Genomic DNA, 10,288 nt, shown 5'->3' with positions numbered 1-10,288 from the left:
TGCATTTTAAATAAAAGGGCACATTCTACTCATGTAAAAACATGCTGATTCCCACAGGCCGGATCGAGAAGCCAATTGGGCCAGATCCGGCCCCTGGGCCTTAGTTTGCCTACCCACGAACGAGAGCCATCATACTTGGTAGTTACAGGCCCAACAGAAACTTCAGAAGCATGGTAACATTTCAGGTGTGGGAAACCTTTGGCCTTCCAGATGTTAATAAACTATAGCTCCCATCAGTCTTAGCAAGCATGGCCAAGGGCTAGGAATGGTGGGAGCTGTAGTTCAGCAACATCTGGAAGGCCCAAACTTCCTCACACCTGGGATAGCTGGTACTTAAGTATCCCCCAGAAAAAGCAGCCTAATAATTGGTTTCCGTGCACTGCTCTGGTTTGCCAGAAAGCGGCTTAGTCATGCTGGTCACATGACCCGGAAGCTGTATGCCGGCTCCCTCAGCCAGTAAAGCAAATGAGTGCTGCAACCCCAGAGTCGTCTGTGACTGGACCTAATGGTCGGGTGTCCCTTTACCTTATGATGCAAATAAGCCTGTCATGCACTGGATAACCTTGCAAAGTACAACAAAAGCTCAGATCCAGGCAGAAAATGTGTAAGAACTCATTTGTGGGCAAGACCTCTGCAACCCTAGGATCAGGGGAAGCTTCCATCTTGCTTAGCTCCACCTGCCCATCATTCTGCTTTCTAGGCTGGCCATCAGAGAGAGCACCCATTCCCGATAAATATCCCAGTGGCACTTGTGTGAGTGAGTGTGACCTCTCTAACTTTGATTTCTGAATTTCATTCAATAAATGTTGTTTTGCCTTCCCCCACCCAAGACTCACTAAATTACTTCAGCTTCAGTACACATCAACTGTATGCACAACAAAGGAACCCCAAACATAGCTGGAAAGTCACCCTTAATGAATCTAGAGAACAAATGTGATGTTAGTACATTAGTATTACATTTTAATGCACCAAATTAACATATTTCATTTGAAAACCTTCCAAAGCCAGTCATAATCCCATTTTCAAAAATAAGTTATACTGTGAAGACACACGCACACACATATAAATGATCTGTAAAAGAAACATTTACATTGTTTAATATTCATTTATAAAAACAGTCAGGAAGAAGACTTCATAAGTGTTATCTCTTTCTCAGTTTTACATTTTAGTTCACATGCTACATATTTAATGTCATAAGCCAAGAGTAGAAAACAGTCTCAAAGAGAATGAAAAACAAATGAAATGAATTTCATGATTTTCAAGCGCTGTCAGTTTTCATCCTCACTGATACCAGAGCACAAATGCTTACAAAAGGGAGTGGGCAATTAAAAATATTCTGCTTATTGCCACAAATCTTCAGTGCGACCAAACTTAAAGACCAGGCCTCTGTTAACAAAAGAGACAGGATTAACTGCATAGAATATTGGAATTGTCACATCAAACAGGGCAAAGCAGTATCATGAAAATATTCTATGGAAAGCCAAGATAAAAATATTTTAAATACTCTTCTACTGCACAGCCCTATGCACCTTTCATACAACAGAGCCCCACAAAGATCAATCAGACTTACTCTCAGGGAAGTGTGATTAGGATTCAAGTCGTAAGGCTGCTTTGGGGAAAAAAGATACTTCCATTGTGTCTCTATGTTAGTTCTGTGATGTTTTGGTTCAACAGTGCTTGCGCCAGTCCTGCTCACCCATTTGAAATTTACTTATTATTATTCTGTGACCTAAACATGTAGGTTTGGTATGAATGACAGTGCTCCAAGCTACTAAACTTCCATGCATGTGAGATTTAGACACAGAATAACAAATCAATTGAATGGAAGAAATATGCTTACCCAAAGAATATAAAAGCATTTTGGAAAAAGACTGCTATCCCAGGATATACAGAGATCTTTTCTTTGTCTGGGAAGGGAAAAAAGAATTTCCTTTATCTGAAGTCCATGAGTTTATTTGTAGCCTCCCCCAACCCCTCAAAAAAGTACAATGACCAGCTCATTGATTTGTTAAGTTTTGCGGGGCTTGCCTAATGCCTTCTTATGCTACAATTGCTACCAGAATCTGGAAAATGAATATACTTGCTTACTTACAACACTTTTATACAGCTTTTCTGTCACAGCTTTTCTGTCTCAAAATTCTTTTACTTAAAACAACTAAATACACAAATAAGATCATCAAGAGTCATAGCTCAGTAGTAGAGCCTCTGCATGTAGAAGGTCGTAGATTTAACATCTCCAGGTAGGGCTGGGAGAGACTCCGAAATGAGAGCCACTACCAGTCAGTGTAGGTATTATTGAGCTAGCTGGATCCATGGGTTTGTCTCAGTATAAGGCAGCTTCCTATGTCCCCATGTCCTAAACCATAAAGTATATAATACAACATCAAACCAGCTAGAGGATACAACTCAATATAGTAGTAAGCTCACAGCACAGGAAATTTTCACAGATCTTAACACTCCCAAAATGTCTATAATCACAAAAAAATATTTTAATATTTTAAAAGGCTGAGAAAAGAAAGGTATTCACCAGGCACCAAGAATACTACAGTTTAGGCATGAGGTGAAGGGCATTTTATAGCTGGGGTGCCACCACTGAAAAGGTCCTCTCCCTGGGAGCCAACTGGTGCACCTTGTTTCAGGTAGGCACCTGGAGGAAGGGCCTCAGATGATGATCTTGAGATCCAAATATGTGTACTCTGGTAAGTGTGTTCAGGATTGCAGCCTCATTAGCTTATATTTACAAGGGGGAAAGCCCACAAACCTCCAGATGTTGTTGGGACTGCTATTTGCTTAATCTCTTGACTGCTGGCTACGCTGACTGCAGCTGATGAAAGTTGCAGTCAAACAACATCTGGAAGGCCAAAGGCTCCCCATCCATCCCTCACTGCATTTATACCAGCCTTTCTCCAATAGAGAAGAAGGTGCCATACACGGGGTTCTCAGCAATCTCCCAACCTAATCACAATCATGCATCAATCATTATGCCAGACTGCTAACTCACAAGCCTTCCAAGTGTAGCCCACTATTAACAAATCCTTTCCGAAAAAAGGAAGACAGTGCCATAGGCAGCAACAGTTCAGCCTCCAAAAGAGAAATGACACAGAAGCCGAATCCCTCCCCCCTTTTAGGTAGGATAGTGACATAAGAGACACTTTCATTATTATAGGGCAGGCTTCCTCAAACTCGGCCCTCTAGATGTTTTGAGACTACAATTCCCATCACCCCTGACCACTGGTCCTGCTAGCTAGGGATCATGGGAGTTGTAGGCCAAAAACATCTGGAGGACCGAGGTTGAGGAAGCCTGTTATAAGGTATAGGTAGTGTTCATAATGCAAGAGACAAAGTCTCTGCACTTAACCTGATTGCAATTTAAAATGCATATGCACAATCTAAAGTGCTAATTTTAAAGGTTGCCTTTAACAGATACTCTACCTTGAATAACATAGCCTCCAAAGAGAACCCACATAGATGCAATCAGAGATCCAAATGCCAACATAAATCCGATGAACAGCCAGATGCGAGCACCTGCAAAAGAAGAAAACAAACCCACACCAATTGTTTTAAAAACAAGCTGCTTCATTGTTCATAACATAATAATATTTAAATAATGGGCAATATGTGACCTGAAGAGGACAAATTAACAGCCCTTTCAGAACTTCCTAAAGCCCATGTGCATTAGGATACATCTGCATGCTCTCCATGTGTCATGGCTGTGAAAGTGCAACATTTCAAAATGTACAAACTTTATACACCATTTTTCATTGCTGTCCCCTTAAGTAGCCATTCTGAGAGCCTGGTGCAGTGGAGTGGGGGCAAAGGAGATCTGGGTTCAAACCCCTGCTTAACCAGAAAGGCTGCATTAAGATATACATAATCAGAGCAGTGCATTTGTTGGGAAATTGCACGCATGGCAATTGCAATGCACATCTATTTTGGGATGTGCTTTACAGCAAAACAGATCACTTAGTTGAAGTTAGTTGAAAATATCTTAAAATATATTATATGGATGCTTATTTAATATTTTTATTAAATCTACTACTTCCTTACATTTTAAGGCCCGCCACAGGGAGCCTCATCAAGGCCCTCTGCTGCTGCGGGGAAGTGTAGTGCACCCTCTGCTGCTGCTGCAGGGAGGTATGGCGGGACCATCTGCCACCGTGGGGAGGCTCAGCAAGGCTGATATATTGTGATGCTGAAAACCAGATATCGCCCACCCCTAGCCAAGCGTGCTCTTTCTCTCTCTGATACACACACACACTTTGCTATAATTTTTACTTGTTAAGATTACCTGTTTGCCCAAGGCAACCTTCACTGTAACTGTCCCCACGCACTTGTCCATTGGATACTGCATTGATCCTTCATTAATAAGAACAAAACATATCACATTCAGGTACTTGGCATTTGTATAGAACTGTTTAGCGTTACAATCAGCTTTCACATGCATTATCCCTTAGCATACTTACAGCAACACAGCAAGGGTGGCAGTATTATATCCATATTGCAGTGTGGGTCTTGCCTAATGTGACCTGGTGAATTCATGACATACTCAAGGTAGAGTCTTCCTGCTCTGTAACTCAGACTCTTAGCTGCTATGCTATCCCACCTTTCTATGAAGTAATGACAGTAATTCTCCATATACAGTCGTACCTCTGGTTACGATTGCTTCAGGTTACGTTTGTCATGGGATACGAACGCGCTGAACCCGGATGTACCGGAACGGGTTACTTCCAGGTTCGGCAATTCACGCATGTGCAGACGCGCAAAATGATGTCATGCGCATTCGCAGAAGTGCTAAATCGCACTGCATACATGCGCAGACGCAGTGCTTCAGGTTGCGGACCTTTCAGTTTGTGAACGGAGCTCTGGAACGGATCCCGTTCGCAACCAGAGGTACCACTGTACCTCAGTACTACCTAGCATTTGGGAATCAGCTGTTTTGAAGAACAATTCAAGCAGCTCAAAACAGATTAGTCAAGTACTAAGTGGGAATCTTATCACTGAAGTAGGAATCACAACTGTAAAACATCAATTGCCTACAAGCCTGCAGTCATTCTCAAATTTCAATGTGTACAATCAAACACAGAAGACTAAAGCTTCACAGCTCAGGAATCTTAACACCACTGATCCGGACTGATTGATTGTGTTTATTTATATGCTGCTTTTTCACAATGTGCTGTGCCCAAAGCAGCTCACAAGAGAAATTCAAAACCTTGAAATACAGAGCATTAGAAATGCAAATATATAAAATACAGAACATGTCAGTAAATTAAAAAATGATAAAAACCAACAATTTAGCAGATGCAATAAACTCAATCTTCCTAAACAAAAAACACAACACAATCTAGCTTAAGTACATAAATAATAAGCAAAGCCAGAGTTAACTGACAATGAAATTTCTGGTACTGGTCTTGCTGCACCCAAAGGAGCCTGGCTTAAATACAGTTTAGAGGGTAGGAGGAGGGTAGATGAAATACAGCTGGTTCTCCCATCCCTCCTCCAGAGGAGGCTGACAGCCATAATTCACTCACCCCCTCCATAGCCAGGCAACCAGTCTGGGAGTTTCTTACTCAAGATTGCATCATGCCAGTATAGAGACAACCCAGACCACACTACTTTCTGATATAATCAAGACAGACACCATGGGTCACCATGGAAACTCATTAAGCTATAAAGTGGAAGGTAAAGCTGTGCTATTCTAGGATAAAACAAAACATAAACCACTCCTGTTGCATGCATGTAAGTCCAGATATGTTCTCAAACTCTGAACATTGCTTTTTTCATGTTTGTGCCTTTTCATTATATAGTCTCAGAGCCTCAGTACTGTCAGGTTTCATGCCAGAATCAGCATAATCATTTTAAATCATTATGATTAAGTAAATGACTAGTATAAATTTCTCCTGACCCCAAAACAGTACAAGGGCTTCAATGCCACAGCCACTTATTTGAGAGTAAGCCCCACTAAGCTCAGTGGGGTGGAATTCTGAACACTGATGTAGGTGCAAAAAAAATTCAGGTCAAGTTTCTATTTTTCCTGCGGAATATATTTCCATTTCATAAGTTCCTTAGTAACAATGAATGGATGCCAACTGCAAATACAATGTAAGACAAGCTAGGCAGTTTCATTTTTTAAAGTTTTGTTTACTAAATACATGTAAAATAAATATGCTAAATTTTATCAGCCCATAGGGTCCTCCCATGCAAATTACCCTAATATGCATAGGAAATTTTCCCAGTTCAAATCTGAAAAACCCACAACACTGCTTCTGAGTTAGTATACCTAGGATTAGGCTACAAAACAGTCATCCTATGCTAACACAGTTCAAGTACTTTTAGTTCATTAGCCTGTATCTTTGAACCTATATCCCATAATCCATATCAACAAGTAATGGGTTTATTTTATAAGTCAAAGCAAGTTTTATAATTAATTAAATATAAGAAATCCAGCTGGCATTTTTACAATATGCATTCTTATTCAAATCCTGTAAGAATATTAGTAGTACCTACATTAGGAATGCAACTGTAGCTATTACTCCACAAGCATGGTATGAATGGTTGAAGTCATCTGAATGTGGATATTTAACAGCTGCATCTATGATAATCCACCAACCTGTAAAGAACTATTTGAACACAAAAGTTTCCAACATGATCTTTAATACAATGTTGCTGTAAAGCTACTATGACCACTCTATCAGTCATCAATAATGGCAACAATCAGAAGCTGGTGGCAAAACATTTCAGTTGCCCAGGACGTTCTGATGCTCAGTCAACCACAAAGTAAAATTCAGTAAAAATATCCTAGAAGCTCCAGTATGGAACTGGTGAACTAGAAATATCAGATTTGATTCTATTCAGTTTAACTGAAGCTATGGATTCCTTTTTTGCTACAGGTGTTAAATTTCCAGAGAAACTAGGAAGACACAGCCATCACCAGTTACTACTGTGTGAATGGGTTGCTATTCTTACCCTGCACACATTTGGGCTTCTTATAATGTTGTCACATATACGGTACCTCTTGTATACTATGCCCTTTCTGTCTGTTTTGTACACATGTATTTATCTTTATATCTGCCAACAAACACCACTTTCTGCATCTGACAAAGCAGGTTCTAGTCACCATAGAAGTGGTACACTTTAAGGTACAATATGCTTTATTGTTTTTAATATGGTATGCTAACAGAGCTACCCATTTATAATGTATCACTCTATATGCACAGCTTTATTCAATTAAACTAAAGTGGGCTTTTAACATGCACAAATTTACAAATGAGGAGGATCCAATACAGCAAGACTTTAAAAAAAAAACAAAACAGAAATACAAACAAGAGATTTAAGTATACATACCAGCACTCCTGCAGCAATAGAAGCTATTGTATTTCGTTTTTCTCCCCAGTCAACACACTCTGAGCATCTCATGCTTTCAAGGAACCCAGACATATTTGAGTTTTGGAAAACCTAGGAGAGAAAATGAAATTTGTTTCTCAATTTCTGTTTAGGTGTGTGGCTTAAAATGTATTAATTGCATTTGAAGCAAGAAGAATTTATTTAAACCTATTTTTATATCACTTACCATTTACAAATAAATCTCAAAGACATTTCTAAAAATACATTAAAACATTTTTTAAAAAAACAACAATGTTACAAATATCAGTAAGAGAATAAAAGATAAAATGAGACACATAAGGAAATAAACACAAAAGCAGCACACAAATGTAGCTGAAATACTGCTAGGGATGTGAGAAATGCAATGTTCAAATGTTCCAAAGGAAGTTAATACTTCATTCGCAATGAAGGATAGCCAGAAAACAAAGCAAGACAGCCTCACATCTGGAAAGCCGAATTCCAAAGAGGTATCTTTTCAACAAGGGGGGGGGTATACTTGTTTACAGGAAAAGAAATGAGAAGGATTCTACTGTACTGCACTGCACACAGGAGAAGGGGGATGGATGAAAGTACCTGGAACTGTACAGACAAGCCACTCAGCTACCTTGCCCTGTGCTGGTCTGGTGATTTTTAGTTATATTAGATTAATAATCAGGCTACTACCCAGACACCATAATTGAGAATTAACCTCATCACAGCAATAGTTTGTAATAAGTTCAGCCTTCCCTAATTGGATGCCCTCCAGATAGTGCTGAGATTCCAATTCCCACCATCCATGGGTGTAGCCATCAAGTAAAACTATAGAAATACAGTACTTAACTGACCAATCATGTCAGTTCTGACCCCTCTAACAAAAATTGCCATCCCTGTGTTGAATGACGCTTCCTCCCAAAAAAGTGTGTGCAGGGCAGTTCTGTGCATACCTTCTTAAAATTCAGTAACCTTGAACATACTGGAGCTACTCCTGAGTAAATTTACCATGATTTAACCTGCAGGTCAGCCAGATAACCTACTAGTAGGTGTATACAAATCTCAAGAATTAGATGGAGCTGGATATCTTCTGCCACCCACCCACTTGCAAGGAAAGTGCTTTCATCCTGGTGGTCCCTGTGCCATCCAAATCCCAGAGATCATATTATGGGTCAGAGGTGGCAAACATAAAAGTAATCCAAAATAGATGAAACTGAAACTACTTAATGGATGGCAGATCAATCCAAACAAAGGCTCTATTAAGGCTGAGAAACTAATCCCATTAAACTGAAAGGGACCTATTTCTCAGAGTAAAGAAGACGGTACTGGCGAAATGATGGCTGGATACCCAATCCAAGTCTCTAAACTAAGGCTGCTGCTCTAAATCCACTTCCCGAGGAGCACATCCCACTGATTTCAATGGGGCTTGTGAGTAAAACTGACAGGAAGGCAACTACCATAAATGTACTTTTTGAAAAACAGACCCCCACTCAATTCAGTGCAAAAGTGATGGGGATGCCTAATTTGGAAGGCTGGACAGGCCAGCTCCAGCTGCAATGGAAGACGCATTTCCTCACGAGTAAACCCCATTGAATTCGGTCAGGCTTTCCTCCAAGTAAAGTGGATGGCAACGGCCAGTTTAGAGGCAGGGTGGCCCAGCTCTGGGAAGGATGCGATCTAAAATGCGCTTCCTCGGGAGCAAATCCCACTGAATCCAAGGGGACTTCCGAGTGAAACGGACGGCGAGGGGGAAACTGATGGAAGGCCGTCGCCCGAAACACAATTCCCGAGGATGAAGTCGCATTGAACTTATTGGGGGCTTGCAATAAAGAAGCTGAGCCTCAGCGCTGCACGGTGGCGCTCCCCGCCCGATCTCCAGCCCGACACACCCCTGTGGGCCCAGCGGCTGCCCGCGAGAGAGACGCAGCTACCGTCTCCCTCCTGGCCCCCTCCACCCGCCCCAGAGACGGGATGGGGCGGGTGCCCCGTCCGCACTTACTTCGCCTCAGAAGCGCTCTTGAGACAACCGAATCAAAGGAAAAAGCCGCCGCCGCCGCCGCCGCCGCCGCCGCCCTGCCTCAGCTGACCGACTCGCCTCCAGCGGAGAGAAAGCCGAACCGCCCCTTTCCGTACCAAGTAAACAAAGATACGGGCTTAGGACCCGGATGCTGAAAAGGCCGAAGCTAGGGGAGAAGGCGCCTATACTGCGCAGGCGCTGCGATGCCAATGGCTTCGCTCGTACAAAAAAAGGGAGCAGCTAAGTCCGCTCATGCGCATTCGTGCCCTTTCATGGTCGCAAATTTTACTGTATTGGAGCTGGTTCCGCTTGATTCCAAATGGGAAGGCGGCATTGCTTTAAAAAAAGAAGTGTATATTTATTAACGTTTTACTTTTCAAAACTCGCAATCATGTAGAATAATAAATCAGCAAATTTGCTTTATCGGGGCTTTAGCGTGGTGAAACGTTGACCGCGCAGCGAAGGCTCGCTCGCGCGCTTATATAAACCAGGGACAAGAATGGTGCCTAGTGTAGAAGCTGTGCGAAGCCAGGGCTTTCTCGCAGCACGATTTGGTACCGGCGTCTCTTTTCCCCGCCCCAAAGGGGTATAAATAAAAGTTCACGCTCTTTCAAACTCAGGTCCTCCAACTAAAAGGGGGGGGGGAAGCTGAATTTTAAAGTGTGAAAATATCACTCCCGACAAGTTCGCTCTAGATCATGGACATAGCTGTCAAGTTTCGCATTTGAAAATAAGGGATCACATGGAGTAACACATGACTGGAAAGGTTTGCAGTTCCACAAACATAGGTGTGCACTGCCTCAAAATAAAAAGAAGTGAACAAAAGAAGGCTCACTAGGGGGGGCATTGCTAAAAAAAATTCAACTTTGTAACCAGAGGTTCAACTGAATAGAATCTGAATCACATGCACCACAAGGCCTA

The 10,288-nt window shown here is 41.8% G+C and overlaps 1 protein-coding gene across 1 annotated transcript; it reads right to left on the bottom strand.

Moving 5' to 3' along the window:
- Window positions 1–1,061: 1,061 nt before the first annotated feature.
- TMEM50A (transmembrane protein 50A) lies at window positions 1,062–9,556 on the bottom strand. The gene is made up of 7 exons (XM_033157796.1): window positions 9,350–9,556; window positions 7,342–7,452; window positions 6,505–6,617; window positions 4,289–4,356; window positions 3,433–3,525; window positions 1,841–1,907; window positions 1,062–1,386 (listed from the first exon to the last, which is right to left on the bottom strand). Exons 2-7 carry the CDS (start codon window positions 7,432–7,434, stop codon window positions 1,341–1,343), a joined length of 480 nt encoding a protein of 159 aa, XP_033013687.1. The 5' UTR covers window positions 7,435–7,452; window positions 9,350–9,556; the 3' UTR covers window positions 1,062–1,340.
- Between the last annotated feature and the right edge of the window lie 732 nt (window positions 9,557–10,288).

This window comes from Lacerta agilis, chromosome 8 (assembly GCF_009819535.1).
Source record: "Lacerta agilis isolate rLacAgi1 chromosome 8, rLacAgi1.pri, whole genome shotgun sequence".
Taxonomy (NCBI): domain Eukaryota; kingdom Metazoa; phylum Chordata; class Lepidosauria; order Squamata; family Lacertidae; genus Lacerta; species Lacerta agilis.
The sequence above is the reverse complement of the archived record's forward strand: the minus strand, read 5'-3'. Positions and strand labels throughout refer to the sequence as shown.